At 40.9% G+C, this 22,365-nt stretch overlaps 1 protein-coding gene across 2 annotated transcripts in view; it reads right to left on the reverse strand.

The window, feature by feature from the left end:
• Positions 1 to 22,365, reverse strand: part of nrp2b (neuropilin 2b) — a 67,293-nt gene that overhangs the window by 28,230 nt on the left and 16,698 nt on the right. For both annotated transcript variants that reach the window (XM_046844596.1, XM_046844602.1), the window contains exons 3-7: positions 21,841 to 22,022; positions 13,746 to 13,973; positions 11,700 to 11,855; positions 10,664 to 10,833; positions 7,879 to 8,034 (exon numbers count right to left, since the gene is read on the reverse strand). In XM_046844596.1, the coding sequence (XP_046700552.1) occupies positions 7,879 to 8,034; positions 10,664 to 10,833; positions 11,700 to 11,855; positions 13,746 to 13,973; positions 21,841 to 22,022 (892 nt within the window). The remainder of the gene's footprint in view (positions 1 to 7,878; positions 8,035 to 10,663; positions 10,834 to 11,699; positions 11,856 to 13,745; positions 13,974 to 21,840; positions 22,023 to 22,365) is intronic.

The raw sequence follows: 22,365 nt of genomic DNA on the forward strand, positions 1-22,365 counted from the left end.
TAGTCACCATGAAATCCCAGTTAAACCAAATCTCAAAGGGCTTCATTATTACTATAGAGACTCATTACATGGGTTTACATTACAAACTGGAACAAATATTTACATTTTAATGCTTTTGGAAAAAAAAATAATAATAATAATAAAACACATTTCAAAAGACTTAAAACATATAGGTGTGGCAGGTCGGGTGTGCCTTAGTGGGAGTCTGAGATGGGATTGTGTAGTTTAGGTAAAACAGCAAAAGGATGGTGGCTGATGTAATCTTCATGCCTGTGATATTTCAGTTTTTGTTCGTTTTTCTTTTTCACTGAACAGGGGGTTAAGTGTATATGCAATTATGAGCTAAGCAAAGGTGTCACTAAGCAGGATAAGCACAGAGCAAACTAAAAATCTCTCCTTTTGTTTGTTTTTAGTTTAACGTCACCATCTGTTGACCTGAGTGAAGGGGATTGCCCGTCAATAAATAAAAGCTTGTGTGTGTATTTTAACCTGGGTGTACTGCTAGTCAAAAAAGTAAACAACTTAAACATTACACTGTACATCATTAGCCCTTGATTATTTAAATATGTATAAAATCTAAATACAATTTACCCAATGAAATTTGCTCTTATGGCCTGGAATGCATCTGTCTTCAGTCAAGCTAGTGTTCCTGATAGGCTTACACATTTTTCTGCAATTCATACATTCATGCACCCACACACACAAACACATATTACATGTTTTTTTTTTCTTTCTTACACACACCTGCCACTACTCCCCTTGCACTAGCTTGGCCCCTGACTGGTGCTGCATTGAAAGACACACAGGTGCCAGTAGTGACAGACTCCCACATCCTGAAACAGGAGAGTTGCTGTCAAGCCCTGCCATGAGCTGCCCGCCATCTACTGATCCAAGGCCACCATCACTCTCTCATTCTCTCTTCATCTATTACTCACTCTTCCATTCTCTCTCTTCACCCTATCAGTCTCCCTTTCTTTCTTTCTCTCCCTTTCCCACGATCTCTCTTGTTCGCGTCCTACTCAATGTGGCTCCGTTTGAGTTTGCCACATGCACCCTACCCCTTCTATCTGTCTTTATCTCTCTTTCATACAGAACAGGCTCTGCAGTAGCTGTCACTCACACACTTGCTGTGCATAAGCACCGCTGCTTTAACAAATGGCTGCAGCACATCACTGTGACATTCGAAGGCTTCAGCTAAATTGCAACAGTGCATTAACATGCACTGCACATCCGGTATTCCTACCAGTCCTGCAGAAATTATTTTATAGGATATAATAATAAGTAGTAGTAGTAACTTCAAAGAAAGTGAAAAACAGATCCTAGTGTTTTTTTAAGTTATTATCAACATAATAAAGCAGGACAGCCTACTTATTTGCATGTATCTTGAAGCATATATAGATGGTATATACATGATATATTAGGGCTCAGTGTAGGGTCATATCATTTAGCCAGCATGTTTTTTTTTTTTGTTCAGACTGTGGTCACATTTACCCGCAGAGTTACTCGCCAGTTAGCTTAATACCAGAATCAAAGTTTTGCCATGGATTATAATTTGAGAGAGTTTTCCAGTCGTGTCTCTAAACACATTTAGTGCAACAGTGACAACCAGTGAATGGGTTTAAAACAAAAGGAAGGAATATGTATTTGTTGCCACCTGTTGTTTTTTCTCAATGATCTTAGTTTGCTCCTAGCACCATGCAATTAATGCTAAAAAGCTTATGGTGGAAATTCAGACACACCATATATCAATATGAGTTGCTTCTCTGAATATAGCCATGAGTATGTATGTAAGCAGTTTTATTTTCAGGACTATACCATAATTTAAGTTATTTAAAATATTACTTTTATATTTGTCTCTTTAAGACAAAGAGAACCTTACTGTATGATTCATTCCTTAAGTGGAATTTTAGGAGACTAAAGGGACTGTGCTGTAGATGTGTAGGCCTACAGGTCTAAGTATAATCCACAGCAGAGAGGGGAACAGAAGTGGTGTTGAGAGCTAAGCCACAAGCACTACTGCTAATGCTGCTGCTAGTATATGCACAGAACTCACTGAGTACACACACACACACACACACACACACACACACACACACACACACACACACACACACACACACACACACACATTATAATTACATATTAGACCTGAAATGTGGTACTGGCTGAGGGGCATTTTCCATTTTCTTTTTTTATGGAAGGCAGACATTCATCGTTTCCTCTCCTCCATCTCTTTGTGTTTTCCTCTCTTCCACTTGCACTGCCTCTTTGCAGTGCAGGTTTTACAGCTATGTAGGATTGTGCTGAGCCGATCTCATTAGAGACGACTGACTGCAGTGCCACCTTTACGCTGATATACAGTACATGACTCTGCAGAGCCGGCAGGAGATTTACAGAGACAAGACAAATAACTCACCGGATTCTAAGGCCACAAAAAAAAAAACATTTGTGTGAGCAGCATTTTCAATCCACCACATAAGATACTCTAATTTCCCTAAAAATACAAGTTGCAAAAAAACGAACCAGAACAGTTAAAAAAACTGAAGAAATTAGGATGCGTGCAAACAACGTTCGAGAGGCATCTTTCTTTTTTTTTTTTTTTTACTAAAGCAGTCATCAAAAATGTAGATAATTATGTGTGTAGATATAAAGGGCCTAACTCTACTCAGACAGATGGACATGCCAGCAAGTGTGGGTGGAGGTAAACAGCTGTGTGAATAATTGAAAACGGAAGTCTGCCAGGTTTTTCCCCTGAATCCTCAGATAGCTCCTCAGAGAACAGTGAAGGGCTGATAGTTCACTAGTTCACCTTCTTTGGGGAATCGGTGGCTGACAGTGACAGAACACATATACCAGGGCATGAGCAGGACTGTGTGTTTGAGTGTGTGTGGTCTCTAGTGCTCAGATTATAGGATCTATTGAAGAATATTTGAGGTGAGATGCAAAAATTCCAGCCTGAATTATTTAGACTGTGTCTGGTGGCACTGTGGAATGGTTGAAATAGTAAAGACCCCCTGCCTAGAGATGAAGAGGGTGTGTGTAGGGGGGAAGCTGAGAGAAAGCTGTCTGTCATCATTTCAGAACTGTAAATGGTCTAGTGAATAGAGAAAGGCTCAATTTTAAGCATCCCTCCCCATCAAAGCAAACAACAACTGAGAGAAAAATATGAAGGAAAAATAAAGCCTAGTGAAGAGAAGTGAAATGGGAAGAAAAAAAAACCCAGAAAGCGTAGGATGACAAAAGGACTGTGTATGCTATTGAGGGATTAATTTTGAAATTGAATAAAGGCAAAAGGAAGGACTTATAGTGAAAGCCACTTGAGGTATGTGAAGGACGGGACAAGCAAAGACACACCAAGTATCTAAACTCATCATATAAAACAGCGGGGATGGCAGTTACCTAGAGGAAGACTCCATTTTAACCTTTACATTCATGTCTAATGCAGTCAGCACCTGAGTGCCCTCATCAAATGTCTTATTCACCCCCTATTTCTTATTCAGCTATAGAAGAGAAGATATACAGAGTCCAGAAGGGGAATTACAACACCAGTAAGAAGGAGAATGCTACCTTCTTTACTGCCTGCCTCCTTTGCTGCCTTTGCATTGGCATGCAGCCGCACTGTTTCCCTTTAAAATGATAGCACCATTGGGAAATGCAGTCAGCCCTCATTTCTCTGCTCCAGCAATTACTCTATATTACTCTATCTCACGTCTCTCTTACTCTCTCCTTCCCGCTCTGTCATCATGGCCTTCTCTCGTCGACTCTCTCCCACACCTCGGCATTTCAGATGAAGACATTGACAGAAAGGACTGGTTCCAGCTGGCTTAAAGCCAGCAATGACTCAGTAAGAGAGAAGGAAAGATGGCGAGAAATGAGAAGCAAACACTGAAAGGGATTTGATGTTGTTTGTATACAGCGGACATTATCAGTGCCTGCTTCTTCCCAGGTTGTCTCTCTTGTCTTTCCTCTCACATGCACACAATCCCTCTTCTCTTACTCTCTGTCTTACTCTTATGTTTTGTCTCTATCCCCATCCATCTGTTGTCTCCTGTCTCTCTTTATGGCTTTCACAAAAACTCATCCCATTCCAGCTCCACACTGGCCCTGGATCACTGGCCTTGGCTTCTCTCCACTGCCAACGTGCGTCTCTGTGGCCCTGCTGAATGTTGTCAGTGTGCTTGCTGACTGATGGCCCATGTGACTTTTCAGAGAGAGGGGTGAGATGTTCCATCATTGCCTGTCTCAGTGTGGCTCGGAGCCAGGAGTCTAGACTAAGGCAACACAATAGCGTAGGTATACACAATTTTTTATTAATAGATTCTGTTCATCTGTGTGATACAATCTTTACTTATACAACTTTTCTCAATCATTATCTCAAAATTAAATCATTTGACAATACAAAATCACAGTTTTACGCAATGAATTTAAAAACCTAATCTCCTCAAAACCATAAACACAGATGCGTTTATCAATATATTGCTAGATCCATCTCTCATCCAGCCAGTGCTTGCTGTTCTCCAAACCAATATAAATATAGGGTAAAATCCATAACATTTACTAATTCCCGTCTTTTTGTTGAATACTTATGGGGTATAAAAAACATTTAAGACGTTACACATGTTTGCTAAGCCACTATTACTTGTTTATTGGATTTTTTGAGGCAGATTTCTTTGGGCTACTTAAAAGCACAGATATGATTGCTTGTTAGATAGCTAAGTGACACACCGTTTACTTTTGTAAATGGATGGAGTCCACAAAGAGAGGAATCCATGTGCTACTGCCTTCAAATATGGCAACAAAAAAGGGACCTCAGTGGGCATGTGTTCAAAGGACAGGCATAGTCATTATCTTGGAAACACATAACTAACCTCCCTGAAAATACAGCCTACATATTTAGCTTCCTTTAGATTGGAAAGTAATGAAAGAAAACTGCCTTGTGTTCCCAACCCATTGTCTTGCAGAAGTAACTAATGAACTGGAATGGTGTCTATACTGCAAGAGCATCTCCAACATCTGACTTGACAATAAAAGAACTGTTGAGGCACCTTCTGTAAACATTCTCTGCTATAAAACCTGTATTCTACAATAAACATAAACTATAGATACAACAAAAGCTGCTGACAGTGGAAATAAAACCTATACTCAGGAAGTTCATTTTCTGCTTGCAGAACTGATCCTTTCTCATCACTTCCAGCTGTCATGTCTCCTGAATGGCACTCTGTTCTCTGTGTGCCAAACACTAAAGTCACAAAAAGCAGAAAACCAGGCAAGAGGGATGTCTTGGGGAAGGGCTGTAGCCTTGCATAATCGATGCACTCTGTCCGAATCCAAAATCTGTTGAGAGACAGACTGAGCTGCACGACTACTGTCTTCATCACAGCCATGAACTGTCCTTGGTGTCCCGCCTCTGTGTGCTGCGCCGCCTCAGGAGCGCTCAGTATTAACACACATAGCATATGCTTTGCACATCTTGTCCTAAAAGCAGTAATAAGCCACAAAACGCATCCACCAGACCCACATAATGATCCAGAACAAGCGTGGAATTTGAAAAGGATGTCACACGGGGTGTTGAGGGGCTGTGAGGAGGAAGCGAGGCTCAACTGTAAATCAAATATGGATGGAAAAACACAAATGTTTGGCTTAGGTACTGTTTTCCTTTTTTCCTGTTGAGTGGATGGAGATTAAGACCCCTCGAGAGTACATGTTTCCCGCTGATCTGAAACTAAGTAACACTTGTGGAAACAACATAAATTTTCCTGTCACTTCAGTGATGGCTTTATCAGATGCACTCGCTCTTTTGCAGGAGCAAGGGAGTGATTGGTCACCACCGTGTGTGAGAAAGGCAAGCGAGATTGACTTGTGAGTGTGTGTGTGTGTATGTGTGTCCATGTGTGTGCTTGTGTCAAGGAAAGACTTCTGCCCAGGCCTGAGTGTACACATCCCTTCAGCATGTTAAACTGTCTATCCTACTTGCAGAAAGACCAGCGTGTGCGTGTGTGTGTGTGTGTGTGTGTGTGTGTGTGTGTGTGAGAGAGAGAGAGAGCTCTTATCAGAGCTGATTTAGCTTGCGCTGAATGAGGCTGGTGCAGGTAATTTGGTTCGAGGACAGAGAGGGAGAAGGAAAGGTCATCTCTGTTGAACTGCCACAGAGATGGTGGCAACCAGAGGGGCCATTAAGCACTGCAATGCTGATACCACACTTTCAATATGACACGCACACACACACACACACACACACAAACAAACACGCACACAAAACAGATGGTATGATAACAGTAGAACCCACTGCTATAGTTGTCAGAGTCATTTCATAGTTTATCCTTAGAATTTAAATTTTTTGTCAGAATATGCACTAAGATACATAGCTGTGTTAAGCTCGATACTTACCACAAATGTTGAAACAGTTTTATTTCGTGTCATTAAAATAATAAATGTAAATTAATACATTACTGAAACCTGCTCCAAATAATTTCTACACCAAGAAGAAATCACAAAAAAAAACACTACACATAGCAAAAAACTTTTAAGATGAATAAAAAATGTTTTAAATCACATTTATAATAGAGATATTAAATACACCAAACTCACAACTAACCTGAGAACAATGATATACCCTTGTGTTGTCTTCTTTTGTTCTACACTCTATACTTGCATTTTTTTATGGAATGCATAAAAAAAAAAAAATCACACAGACACTTTCCCAATCCATTTGAGTCCAAAGGACCTGTCATTCCACTTATACACTCCCATCATGTGCGGTCATCTGCTCTCCTGCTGAGGTTATGATGTTTGTCTAACACCGGTTCCTCCTCATAGAGTTCCGTTTTCTCCAGCAAAAGGTTAACAAATCAAAATGCACCTCTGAGTGCAATCCATGACAACACACATCACATTAACGACTACAGAACCGGTGCTAGCGTGGGAGGATGTGCCTATCACTGAGTATAAGTCTGGATTATATTCATTGTTGGCACATTTTTCTATGTCAATCCAAATTGTAGCATTTGGGATTAAAAAAAATAAAAAACCAAACAAACCCAAAAGCACTCAGAGACGCAATCTGTCCATAGAGCGATACCATTTGTGCCTTCCAAAAGAATGGCAACATAAATATACTTTATACAACTTCAGGTTTTTGAATAAATTACCCATACATAAAAATAGGTTCATTGTTGCAGAAATGGACACAATGTGTGTCAGAATGCCACATTTAAATAAAGTTTTGCACATAAAGAAAGTGGATCAGCAAAACACATTGTGATGCACTGTGTCCAGGGATTTACTGGAGGGATTAAAGCTGCAGGGAGTCCACAGCTGACTCCAACACCAGTTCCCAGCTGTTGCTAATGTTTTTTCTTCACTCACTTCCCCTTGAAACCATCAACCCAAAAGAAATCTTTTTACACATTCTTCAGTAAGTTAGAGATCCAACCAGATTTGTTCTCGGGTAATAAAACAAGAGTATATTGCTGTCCACTCTTCCTTAAACATGCATTCGGCACATTTATTAGCTTCTGCCTAATCACTGTATCTTTAGTTGCTGTCCCCTGCCCCCTCCCTGATCCCTTCACATCTGCCTGTCTGTTCACTCCATCATTTAAAGCTGAGTGCAGGAGACTTGAGTCCTCTGGGAATGTCTGCTAGTTACTTACCCTCTCCAGTTTCTCCACTCTGCCTCAGAATAGGGTACCATCAGGCCAAGGAATGAACTCTATCACCTAACTAACCTGTAGCAACGTTTTTCCTTTCCTGGATTTCTTGGGCAGTTTTTTTGGGACCAGCACTTAAAAAACAATGATAACCAATGCGCCAACAAGATAACAACAAATATCCTCACATTACTTTCTAGTTTATTTTATGTAACTTGTGTCCTCCTACCTTGGGGTTCTTGCCGTGGCGGTAAACCATCCAGTCCTCACCATTGGTACTGACTTCCAGTTTGAAGCTGGTGACATAATAAGACTTGTGCGTCTCTTTAGAGATGGCTCCCTGGGTGGCAATGCCAGCCAGAACCTTTAAAAAGTGCAGGTCCACCTAAACAAAGAGGAAAATAAGAAATAAGCAAGGAACATGACAGGGGGAGAAAAAGAAATCATGATAGAATGATAGAAGGAATGTGAGAGAAAGGACTGGTTAAGGTAACAATACAATATTGATTTATTGATATTGAATAAAATATGTCACAATACATTTCAGAGATTATTCTAGAATATTTTGTCACTAATAATACCAGTTTATTGGATTGCATGATGTTTACACGTAGCTCTTTGTATGTAAAACTTGTTTAGGCACCAATTTAGCAAACACAAATAGCATTTTTGTATGTTTTACAACAGTATGCATCATGATATGGTTTTCCTGTTCTGTGAGGAGTGATGAAAATTGAAGAAGTGGAATTAAGAGAGAATGAGAACAAGAAATGAGAGAAGGAAATATATTAAGAGAGAGGAAGTCATGATGTGAGAAAAATATGTGAGTTGTGGAAATATGAGGGTTCTGTTTCTTACTGCAGATGCAGTGCTATCAGTCTTCACCCTGACATTAGTCACATTAATCACTTCTCTCAGATCAATACGGAACAGGGCGAAGCTCTTCTTTCCCTTCCACACCCAACTGCATCACAGCATCGGGGATGAGAACGAGCATGAGGATGTACACCTTTTCTTCCTGCCTTCATTTGGGCATCTCATCATACACACTGGCAAGACTATTCAGGAGTGGCTACCCATAATACTCTATCGTCCTAGCTAGGTGTCATGTGAATGCAAGGAGGGTAACTGTAACATTTGTTATCTGTCAAGACGTCTGGCATAATTTTTACTCACACACATTCACACACACACGCACACACACACACACACACACACACACACACAGAGCTTAGGGCCACAAAGAAACACACCTACACAAAAAAAATCAATAGCACAGAGGACTGCTGCTAACTATTTATTCCTGGGAAAGGACCATCATCAATCAAGTGGCTGTTACCATCAGAGCCGGGTGCGCATCATCAACCCAAGAGAGAGTGAGTGAGTGAATGTGTTTGCTTGTGTGTGAGAGAGAGGGAAAGGGAGAGGGAAAGGCGGAGAGAGAGTGAGAGAGAGAGAGAGAGAGCGAGAAAGAGAGAGAGGGGAATGCAGCTGCTTCTTAATCTTGAGAGAAAGCAAGAGTGAGCTTGTTGCAAACATTGCATTGTAGAACACATCAGTTGTTGAAGAGAAGTGATGAAAAATAGAGAGTGAGCGCATGCAAAGAAAAAAAAAGAAAGAGGCAGGGGGATGAAGATAGGGCCAGATTGTTTCTGTCTCAGTGACACCTGAAAAACAGCCAGGAGGGGAGGAAAGTGATGAGATCTTAATGTCTACCGCAGGCACTTCAGATAGAAGGCTTCCTCTGAGACAAACCCACACATAAATAGACACACACACACACACACACACACACACACACACACACACACACACACACAGCTTACCTATTTTACACAGTGACCCACCACTGTGGAAAACAGTGTGAATGCAACTGCTGTGTGCACACCTCCAAAGCCCATATGTGCATGGACTCACATACATGCACCATCTCTTTCGCAACACACAAATACCCACCTCCTCTGTAATGCAGTGTAATTTAAATCAAGTTTCCACTGTAGTGAGATGTGGTGTGGCTAGGAGGGTCCAAGGTCACAAGGGAAAGGGATGTGAGGTGTGAATGCAGCACAACAGCCGGTAGCTGAATACAAATGCCAAGACAGAGCCTTTTCCACATACAAGCCTGAACAGCACATAGGTGCAGACAAATCTGTCAGATAGAAACTTCTCTGCTTGCACAGCACTGGTGTGAAATCGTATAAAAAGCATTTTAGCAGCCAGAACTGAAAGAATACTGTAGCTGAGTGTTCAGTATGTGAACTAGCGATACTTCTGTGACTCCAGATTTCTAAACATGATCCACCATGGTTCCTGTAGCAGATCCTTTTTTGCACCTTTTCCAAGTACATGCATTAATGTAAATTAATTAACTAAAGGAGGCATATTGAACTAGAATCGAGCTACAGGGACACAGATATTAAGCCAGTAAATTGTGTTTGAAGTGTTTGATTTGTTAAGTCTATAGGGCTAGTCAAAAGAGGAAACATAAAACTACTAAGAAATAAAGCAGTAAGAAATATAACACATGAAGAATCAATAATTTTTAAGTATTAAAATGAAAGTGCCATGTAGTCATGTTAGTTGCTCATCCAAAATGTTCAAAGCAAGGAATTTCATGAAATTACAATTTTTATATATATATATATATATATATATATATATATATATATATATACCCTGCTATAAACCCTGCTGTTATATCTCTGAAAAATAATTTATTTCACAAATCCCTTTTGGGACTCTACAACATGGTGTAAAATGAGAAAGGACAGATTGATGTGTGAGAGAGAATATAGCTCTCATTACTCTCCACACTAACAATAGCCCCACATCTCCCAAGCTTCAGCCTTTAGCCTTGTGAGCACACTGCCTGTGTGCCCTGTTAATAAAATGAGGAGGAACCTAGAAAAGGTTATGGCATTTTCCTCCTGTGTATGAGAGAGAGAAGATGATAGAAATAGAGAATGAATGTGTGTAAAAGACAGCAAGAATGAACCAGGCTTAGGTAAGCTCACCTGGATGTACTCTTTGTTGCTGTCTTCGCCGGGTGTCCAGGCGTTGTTGTCGTAGTTAAGACGAGCCTGTCGAGGAGACCACAGCCCATCGCTGAATGATGAAGATGCTGTGATCTGGTCATCTGTAATCCGGTTTGACTCCATCCCGAACGGATTGCTACAGTGAAAATCTAAAATAGGACAAGCAGCACATCAGCTATTAGACACAAAGAGTATATCCTTCCTGCTTTATTTCTGCTGCAGGTTTATTTGTTCATGTGTGTATGCAATCTCTAAGAAAAATGCTCCTTGTGCACAAGATTGCTACGAAAGACACAAATTGATGATTTAAAGCATATTTTAACCGCTGTGAAAGCTCCAGGTTTTCTGCATCTGGACCAAAACGGGGGCAACTGTTCCATACTTTTAGCTATAGTGCTGAGTGAATGATAAATGATGTGCGGTCCCTGTTATTAAAAAGTAGTTTAAATATTTTACTGCTCACAGTATGTTGACCGACAGCCAAACAAATTATGGCTCTTTTACTAGCATTTTATAAACATTAGTCATTTTTGCAATGCTGATGGACAGGTTTGTGGAACACAGTACCTTCTTTGTTGTTCACTATGAAATATTTATGTGTTCTCTGGTGTGCTCTATTGCAGTTTACTTAAAAATTCTGAAATGTAAAATGTAAATCTGCAAGAGACCCCAGCAAATGAACAGCTTTTCTTTTGGTTTTTGTCCCATTCACCCACCGCTTAAAACATTGCTATATATCGCCCCAAAAGTTGCTTAAGGAACATACAATCCAGTCATAGATATACAAAATACTTCATAATGCTTCTGCTGCTGATGATGAGGATGATGAGTATTATTCATGGGAGAAGTAATTATTCATATTTTTGTATTTACTAATATTGACTGTGTTTCTTCCACCTCTGCAGAACAAAGGGACAAACAAGGCTATGTCCTGTACTTGCTCTTTAAATGCTTTGTAAATGTGGGCAGAGATACCCTGTACCTCAAAAACCTCCTTAGAACAAACAATACTCACTGTCATTAACCTCCTTTAATGTCATGTTATAGCTAGCAGAGAAGCCGTCTTTTGCCACGGCCATGTCAGTGTGGAAGGTGAGCGAGATAATCCCGGTAGACGACTGGATTTCTGGGGGAATTTTATTCCCACAGTGGCGTCCGATGAGAGGTCCAACTAGAAAAAACACAAATGAAAGAAATTTGACCATCCTACTCAGCAATTATACCAATATCCTGCATCCTGAGCTGTTCCCACAGTTGTTTAATGAACAACAGACTTTTTTCCTGATATTTCACAGACAGACTCACTCAAGGCTGGACTTTAAAGCATTAAATCCAGCAAGGCAGATGATGGAGAGGCCCAAGAGGAAAAACAGACCAGTGTAAAGACCAGTGTGTGTCAGGTGTGATGGTTCTGTAGTCACAGTTTGATGTTTTACTATATGGCTGTTTAGTTGTCACAAAGAATTACTCATTTCACAGAGTTGTCCTTATCATAGGTGTTTCTTACCTATAACTAACCTATGCTTCACTTTTAGCTTTTTATAAAACGATGGGACGTGACCACCCCACTTCCCAATAAGGATGATTTTGTCCTTCACACTTGAACTTGTTTTTATACTTGAAGTTGTAAATAGTTCATTTATTTACTTTTAATCACAATACATGGTGTATTGTGATGAAAATTTCAGTAAAAGAATGAAAGAAACTTTAAATGTCAACACCTTTAAACTACACCCTTCAGTATTACCAGTGCTATGGTTTTACAGATGTGCCCACACTTTTAAAAGGGGCTCCTATGCCTCTGCTAGTGACCTAGTATCCTAAAATATATAATATAACAGCCAAAAACACACATACACAAATGCTAGAGAAATAGCCCTTTATTGATTACACACATTGATTTTCCTCCCTTTTACGAGACAGAGGAGATCTGAAGTAGAAATGTCTGTTGAACAAACGCACCAGATAACTCATTCTCTCTGCTGACAGCTAGGACAGTCGGCGAAACAAGATGTAGTGTGAAATAAATGTGAGGCAGCCAGTTTAGATCCAAGAGCTAAGTTCTATCCTCAGAGGACTCACAGCTTTCAGATCTCTGGATGTATCCACTCGTATATGAGTGGACGGCCCATTGATCGATTGCAGAATGTTACGGAGGAGGCGCGCTTCAGCTCTTGAGTGGTGAAAGATAAACGTTTGTAATGAAGTTGATGGTGAAAGTCATTTTAGACTTCAATGATTTGCAGTACTCAGTAGTCATCTTCAAGTCCTGTTATAGTGGCTTATCTAGAGAGTAGCACTCATCTGTATGAGGTGTGAGAGAGAAATCTGGCTCCAGTATACAACTGGGTCTCCATGTTGGCTGAAGTGGGCTAAGGATCAGCAAATGACTCAGGAATGTGACACTATTACACCAGATTGAGGAAAAAAAAAGAGTAAAAGACAATAATTAAATCCTATTGTAGTATTATTCATGCCCTGTTTTTTCTCTACTGATAAGGGTTAACACCACCACTCTTCCTCTCTTCTCCAGTGTCTTTTGTCTTGCCTATCCTCTCAGTCCCTCTCCTTATAGAATAACATGGGTGCTGTGGCTTTGTGGCCCGACTGGTAGAGATAAGGCAGCAGTGCCTGAGGCTGTGCTTTCATCTTCCAACGCACTGTGCTAAAATAACAATTAGACGTGCAGGCTGAGCATCATGGCAGCGTCATGGCTCAGTTCTACACTGGCATGGCTGTTGTCAGTCTGGGCACAAGGCGTTTGGCTTTGAGATGGGCACACCGCCTAGCCAGATGGTTAGCAAGAGCAGCACACTATGTTGCTATGCAGCCGCAATATCGGCATGATGACTGAATTATGGTTTTATGTGGAACTGAGGCTCCAGATTTGCATGGAGCCATATAATGAGGTCAAAAGGATGGTGGATTAAAACCTTTTTAAATACACTCTGCTGTGTGCCACTGGCGGCCCCAGACTCAACAACACCAGGGTGCTAATCCCAATTGGCAGAAAAAAACACGGCACTCTGCATACTGTAGGATTACAAGCGTCTAGACTTACCCTGCGGCAGGCCGTCCCACACTTCCAGCCAGTCATACTTGCACTCGCCCTCTGAGCCTTGCAGCGGGTCATTTTCCAGGTCAAAGGTCAGGAAGGTGAGTGTTACCTCCATGTAGGGAGGGACAATGATGATGAAGGTGCACTCCAAGTTGTGAGGGTACTTGTCAGGGAAACCAGGTGACTCGATCATGCCTGATGGACTGGTGAAGTTCCTGGAGCAGTCAGAACCTAAAAACACAGGAGATAACTGGGGTTAAAGAACAACAGAACACACAGTGGAGATTATACACACTCACTGCTGCGATAATCTAAGTGCCGACTGCTAAGTGTATCCATTACATGCACATACAGTCACACAAAAGCATAGGTCGACAGTAAGGGAGTGATCTGCCTGATGGAACACATTGAAGCCTGTGAATATTAGATCATTCATCACAGCCTAGCATTCAATAAACGCTGAAAAATGCTCCATCTGCAAAAAAGCTAAACGACAGTAATATCCTGACCTTGGAGCTGTTGTCAATACTCACTCGCTGCCTGCATAGAGAGCCTGCTGCAGCGCAGACTCTTAGTCACTGATAATACTGACACTTTTACAGAAATGGAAAAAATATACTTTTGCTCCCCATTGCTTTTTGTGTTTTTTTTTGTTCACAGTTTGGGCTTATTAGCTTGTTGATGCTAAAATCTTCTTGTCTTATTCAGCTACAATATTATAGCCTCGTCGTTGAATCTAATATTTATTTATAAGTGGCTAAAGTCAAACACTTCAACAAGATCTCTGAATTCAATTAATGTTTCAAATTGTAATATGTTAAAATAGAGAATCATATCACAACTAACAAACCATTTAAGCAATATTTACCATTTCGCTTATGATGCAACTAGTTCAAGTAGTTTATGTTTATGAATTACTTCATAGTTTAAGAAGTATTTATTAAGTTTTTATATGTAGAGACACTGACTGACTGTCTTACAGTCTTATCCATATGCATACTTCAGAATATGAGACCACCTGCCTTTTTTATACATAAGCACTCCTCTTTGTGAAGATAAAGGCAAAAAGTACAAAATAAGTACACCTGCAGTGTTACTGTTTCAAACCCAGACAGCGGGCATTATTGGGGATCTGTTCTGAGTGCACCAGGATGCTTCAATGAAAGAGGTGTGACCGAATGCTACAGCAGAAATCTATGACTGTGTGATCAGTTCGCTTAGAGCAGGCAAGCGTGCATAGCGATTCTCTAATTCATATTTTATATCTCTGTTGTTTGTGTCTCTCGATGACCCCACCCCTGCTCTTTCCTTCCCCTTAGTATTCTTTCACTCCACTTTTTTGCCCTTTCCTCAGTGCAGAGCATGTTAAAGTAAAACTGACTTTTCATTACAAGGAGATGGAGATAGCTAAACAACCAAACAAGCTGCCATCCCAAAGGAGGCACTCAGGGTCAGGCTGCACTCCCAATGCATCCTGGGTATTCAAATGTATGCCCAGTCATGCTTCACCTTTAACAGCTCTACACGTGTTCTACATGCCAACTCTTCTCCAGCTCTCGAAACACAGTGCCAGGTGGCACACCCCTCTGCTGACACACAGTCGCCACATTAAAACTAATGTGCACAGAAGGAGAAACACTCATGCATACACACAATATGATATTTCATAGGAGGTTTTAAATCTGTTAGTCATCTAATCGGGACACTGCCAAAATAGATGGAACTGATACATTGTTACTAAATCCGGAACTACCCATAACCTGGAAATCTGTTTCCTATGGCATATCCATTAGTGATGACAAAATTTCCAATGTGATGCTGCTGTTAACAGTAAACAGTAAAAAATAAAAACATAAGCCTCAGATTTGTAGGTTGTGCTCAGTTTGTGCTTAACAAGAATCGTATCAGGCACTTCTGAAAAGTGCCTTGCCATATGGTCAATGTGAATAGTGCGCCTCATTCTAACTAACTTCAGCTTTTTCAAAATAGCAGTTATCCGATTGACTGATGACTTGTGACAATTCTGTAACAACTGTGTTTGAACAACCAATGCTCAGAATTATTTCCAGCTCCACCAACATGTCCTATAATATTACATTATAATCAGTTCATAATATAGGATGGAAAATTTAAATTCAAAGATTTTTATAGTCAATATTGACCAAAAATTAAAATGAGGAGCATTCATAATTTACGCAATGATCAGTTACTAGTTACTCTCTCAAATGCTTAAAAGAAACTTAATATAAGTACTGTGTATCTATATGCATGTGGGCTGTTGACAGGAGCCTGAAATAGAAGTGTGAGCTCAGGAAGGGGGTAAATATCAGGGCATCAGAGAACAAACAGTCAGTAATTTCTTGCTCTTAACTCCTAAATAACCGTAATGCTTTAACTATTTATACTTTGCTGGCCATCTGCAGGCCTGACAGCAACACGTGCAGCTTCACACAATACTCAGACTAAGAGGGTGCAATAACTGCGCTATAAACAGTCTCACACACACACACACACACACACACACACACACACACACACACACACACACACACACACACACACAGACCTGCACCTGAATTTTCATGTTTACACACACACACACACACACACACACACACACACACACACACACACACACACACACACAGTACAAGGCTACCTCTTCCTCTCTCTGCAATGAGCAGCCCAGTCCATACAGGGCTCCTGGCACCATGTGGAGATCAACAGAACTCTATATAAGGCTTTAGAGCAGGAGACAGTGGCCCAGAGTCTGAAGACTTAGTGAGGGGTTACAGTCCTCCAGTGGGACAAGCCTAGACCTGTCCTAGACTCAAGTTTAACACATACACAGATGTACACGCCTCTTCACAGTGAGTTAATAGGGAGACTTGCTTATGTAAAGAACAAGACCGTCTGACCTTGATGTGGCCTACTGTGACACATTTACAGTTATAGTCACTGATTTAGCAGAATTTAGCTGGAAGCTTGTTGTTTTGATACTTGAAATCCAAACAAACCAATTATTCCCTTCCTTCAAAGCCACACCCATAAAACACTATCACAAACTGTAAATGAGCATTTATTGCATGCCTCAACTGTTGATTTCCTCGCTGGAGAGCTGGTTTCTTCTGCTCAAGCTTTAGCCTGGAGTAAGAGATATGTTCAGAAACCCCAGCATAGCCTCAACCATTTAGCAATTTTCTTACATGGAATCCTTGTGGGAAAATGTGTCTTAGTGTGACCCAAGATGACCTCCTTCGCCTACGTAGTCGGTGAGACAGACAGTACAGAAGACCCTCGCTGTGTCTCTGTACTGTACTGCACTGTGTACGCTTGAGTAAACCTAACGCCATCAGCCTTTTGTCTGTACTCATTAATTCATGTTTGTGAGCCTGGAAAAACTGGCAGCTCAGTGCACAGGGGGTTCTTTTCTGATCCACGGCAAAGAAGTGCCGTAACTGGGTCATGTGTTCGAACCTGGGCTGTCTGTAGCTTTAGGGGGAAAGGGAGGGATTGTTATTGTAGAGCGCTGCTGGGTAGAACTGGAAACGATTGTCATGGATGAGTGAACTCTATGTGTGTTAGACAGATTCTCCTTGCCATATAATGTGTGCGAGTGAGTGTCTGGAGGGTGCTAGAGCTGGGAGTCGGCATTCATTCACATCTAAGCATTCGTGTCATGCTGATGCAGTAACATTCCACAATTCTGAACATTGTCTGCAGCAGAAATTATTACATAGACTTGAGCTCAAAGTGAAACCATTTTTTGACTAGGCTTGGAGACACAGTTCAGAGTAAAAGAAAAATTCAAACTTAGTCATCGTTACCAATCTTGAACTATAATAAGTAGTTGCTGTTGTGTGATGTGATCAGTAAGACAGCACAGAGAAACCACCCGAGAGCATTATCACCATCAGTCAACAAGCTTTAATTTACAAAAGCACACGACACAGCCGAGTCCGGTCTGTACAGCCTGGGGAAGTGAAGGAGAGAAGGGGCAGCTGGGTGATATAGTAATAGCTGTGGGGAAGCTGGATAGTAAGAGCTCACTGGCTTTCCTTGGCACCTTACATCTACTGTTCAAGCTACTTTCTTCTTCTTCTTCTTCTTCTTCTTCTTCTTCTTATTATTATTATTATTATTATTTCGGCTGCTCCCATTAGGGGTCGCCACAGCGGATCATCTGTCTCCATACCCCCCTGTGCTCTACATCTGCCTCTTTCACACCAACTACCTGCATGTCTTCCCTCACTACATCCATAAACCTTTTCCTTGGCCTTCCTCTTTTCCTCCTTCCTGGTGGCTCCATCCTCAGCACTCTCCTACTGATATACCCCAAGTTCCTCCTCTGCACATGTCCAAACCATCTTAATCTCGCCTCAATCTCACCTCATCACCAAAACGTCCTACATGCGCTGTCCCTCTAATAAATAAACAAATTCCTAAACTGTTCAAGCTCTCTAATAGTGAAAAACAAATTGGTTAAGTTTCCCCAACAGTAGAACATAATTATATTCACAGTTGAGTAAACTATAGTGTGGTTTGTGAGGGAGTTTTAAAGGAACTCCACAGGGTCGAAAATTTAGGGCTGGTTTACATGTTGCAACTGCAAATCTGCAAACATGTACATGCAGGTATTCATATAGGTGTCTTTCAACATACAATACATAGCAAGAATAAACTGAATGTACCAAGACTCATTATACAAACAATCAAATACCTATAGCATGGAAAAGAGTTAGAACAAGCAAAGCACTGAGACGTGTTAATATGTGACAGTATTATACCAAATTCTGTTTTAGTATTGATTTCCATTTTCTGTGTACACCTTTAGATCCTTGCCTATGATCCCCACTTTGCCCTTTTATGGAAATGATCTAAAGATGGAGCTTATAATTGCAACCCTCTTCAACCTACCCATTCTTTGATCTGCTCTGTCTTGTGTTAGCAATAGTTCTGGTTTGGATTAAGTCCCGACTTTAACAATACCAGATATACTTTCAGACTTAACTAATCAGAATTTGTTTTACTCACAGCATCTCAGATTCATTCAACATGCAGGCTTTGGAAGTATGCCTGTGGGTTCCGCTGAGTTCCACTTACCCATAATACCATTCTCTGTGACTAGATGCAAACACATTTAGGTGTATCTTGCAGGAGTGTAAATCAGCCCTCAGGGAACAAAGAATGTCACAGAGAAGCTACTCTCCAGGGTACATCTTTTGTACCTTTCATTACCTGGAACAGTGAACGTAATGTGCTGTTAAACTACATTTAAGGACCAGAGACTGTGTGAGGGTACCTTTACAGTGAATGTACCTTGGGGAGCCAAAAAGGACCTGTCCAATATTTAACAGCTCCTTCAGGCCCTTTATTTATCGTTTTTTTCCCCTTGCACTTGAAAAATATAAAACCTTGTAAATGGCAGGTTTTCATCAGAAAGCTGTTAGCTCACATGGGATTTTTCCACTGTAGGTGCTAATACAACACATTACAAATTGCTGTGTAATGACAGATAGGAGAGCCATCCAGGACCTCTGATGACAAAATGCAGGAACACAGAACCACTCAGTCCTGCTGCGAGACAGAACTTGGTGTGGCTGAAAGCAGTCTGAGAAGTAGCTGTCCTGCACTGACCTAGTCAGTGGAGTGGAGACAAAATTTCCTTTCCACAGAAGGAGGTAGTTTGATAGAGGCTTTTCCCCTATCAATCTGTGCCATGCTGGGCAGACACACCTCCAGGCTGTGTATTTACTCAAGATTTTTATCGCTGATGGAGATACTGGCCTGCTTCTGCCAACACATAGTCATGGTAAACAGTGCCCAGAGCCCATGCCTTAGCCCTTTTCTTCTTTCATTTGATTTGATTTTTGCTCAATGCTTGCTTGTTTTTCTGTTTCTGCTTGTCTTTTTTTTTTGTCTTACCTTTCCTCAGGCTTGTTTTGCATCTCATAAAACATGGTTTGCCAGCACACTCTGGCAACAGGCTGGCGAGTTCAAATTAAACAGCAGCGGTTGCGGGAGGCACTCCACACATTATCAAATTGGGTTTTCCAGCACACACACGTTCAAATTCTATAAATCTCTTTATCTTTGTGCTGAAATCCAGCATACACATTCTCCCACACACAATTTCACCCGAATCCTCTAAGGTGTTACAGAATTTTCTTAATGCCATGGCAACCGCAAGCCTCCATATCCCACAGGCTTTCGTCATTATTGCTTGCTTAGGATGGAAAGCTTGTGACCTGCCGTTATGATAGCACTCATCCTGGCATCTGTGATGCGTTCACTGAAGTACTCCTGTGCATCACTGACACTCTCAATCTAAGATCAGGGGACCTGTGATTGCATGTCGTTAGTTCTTCCTGAGAGAGGAAGTTACAGATTGTGCACTAGTGGTAAAGTGTGGATTTCACAGAGAGGATGGTATCAAGCACTAGAGAATGTTTGGCTGCTTTGCAATCTGTTAAGCTTCATCCAGGCTCTGGCCAGCTAGTTCCTAGCCAGTTTAGGCATTTTCAATGGCATATTCAAAAACTGGAAACAACAATGAGTGCTGCTCAAACTTCTGAATATTTATTTCAATGAGAATGAGGTGCATCAATAAGCATTGTATATTTATCTGACTAGCTTTCAACGATCAGACACTGGCCATAATGAAATTACTGATAGAAAGTTTCACCACTGATAATATGAAATCTAAAATGTTCTGCTGCAGACATCAATAACTGTGATGATTTTTGAAAAATATCAAATGGACTTACTCTATGAGTGTATATTGTTGCAGGAGCCAACTACAGTGCTGTTCATTTTTTATTAATACCAATTTAAACAAGAAAAAAATACTACTTAAACATTTATTACTATGCCATTAGCCAATTTAAAAAGCAATTCTTGTTATCTGGTAGAGTAGAAAAAGGGCCTTTGTGATTTTTGGTATCTGTTGTCAGGCGGCTTCTGTTTGAACTTGACAGCACATACACAGTAACACAGACAGACATTATGTCAGTAACACTAGTTCCCTTGCTTGCTTTAAAGCCTAGAGATCAGGATTCAATTAAAGAGGCATTCCTGGAATGCTTTCTGAAGGATGAAACGGGGAACAGTAGATTCCTGCCCGCTGTTTATTTTTTCTTCCCGCTGCTGCCTTGATCTGAATTTGTCACACTGTGTGTCAAACAGACCCATGAAGGAGAGTGGGTATGGTGGCAGGGTCATACCGGGGCAGCTGTGATTAGCCCTATGCAGTGTCACAAGACACTACATTACCGTAACAATGACCTTCCTGCTACTGAACCAAACCTGACCAGTTGAACACTTTGCCTTCAATTCGCAATGTTGTTGTCTGCTACAAAGACAATTCCTGACCAGTGGCATTATTTCCCTCCAGGATTTAACAAAAAAGTACTTGACACCAACCTGACCAATGAGAGTCTTTCCCTCCAGTTTTCAAAAGCCAATCACTACTTGTAATTTATGTGGGACTTGGCACGTTGCTGCTGATGTTGGTTTGATCAGAGGGAAGGTTAAAGTGTGTGTATCCTGTGTGAAAGAGTCCTTTATTGCCTGCTAATACAGGCAGCTCCATTGGAGCTCATACTGTGGTGGCAATCTTCACATACTCAAACAAAAAAAAAACACTAAAAACTGAGGCAGAAAAAACTAAATAAACCTTCATGCAAAGGCAATATCATAACTTGTTGAATGTGAGTAAGTGAAAGCAATATGTCAAAGATATATTATACCATAATACCTGAAGATGAATATCAATGCTACAAGCGAATCTGATAGTAACAGTGGGAGTCTATCAAAAAAGATCAGACACACAAGAAAAATTTTTATGCAACATTAATCCATAGCCATTTTTGTTCCTGGTTAATGGTTTTTAAGCAGATTTATTTACACTTGAGATGGGATACAACTAAGTCGTTTTCTGAAGTAGGCCTTGCTGAAGGACCCAATCATTTTATTCAGATGTTTCAGGAATTTGAACCTTCTGATCTGTAGCAACACCTTACCCACTGAGCCACCACCTCCCCACTATATCACTATTACATAAGCATATTGTTCAGCCTTAGTGGTGTAGTTCTCTTACCTGTCTTGTGGATCTCATAGCGGAGCGAAAACCCGGCTCCCTGGTGAGCATAGTCAGACACGAATCGGATGTGGAGAACTGGTCCTGATGAGATGATGGCCGGCGGGGCGATGTTACTACAATGTTTCCCCAGCAGATCTGCAGATTCTGAATTTCCATCACGGATCTCGACAAAGTCGTATCTGAAAAACAGATCCAATCACACAGGGCAGATGTAAGGGCAGAGCTCCAGTGGGGTCAATGCTTGAGTAATTGTAGCCTATCTGACCCTGTGACCTGTGTTACACACACATTCCTGTCTGTCAGTGAAAATGAGGGCTGGCAACATATATATCTTTCTCCTAAGATTTTAGATGCATCTTTGTTCTAACAAAACCTGGCAGCAGACAACACAGTTGGAGGGGAGTGGAAAAAAAATCAATGTAACAGACACCACACAAAAATAAATCAAAGTGTACACTTTCTCACTTCTATAAATATAAACTGTTATATTAGATTCACTGTAACTGAAAAATGTATAGCAAT

Source organism: Silurus meridionalis, chromosome 3, assembly GCF_014805685.1.
Source record: "Silurus meridionalis isolate SWU-2019-XX chromosome 3, ASM1480568v1, whole genome shotgun sequence".
Taxonomy (NCBI): domain Eukaryota; kingdom Metazoa; phylum Chordata; class Actinopteri; order Siluriformes; family Siluridae; genus Silurus; species Silurus meridionalis.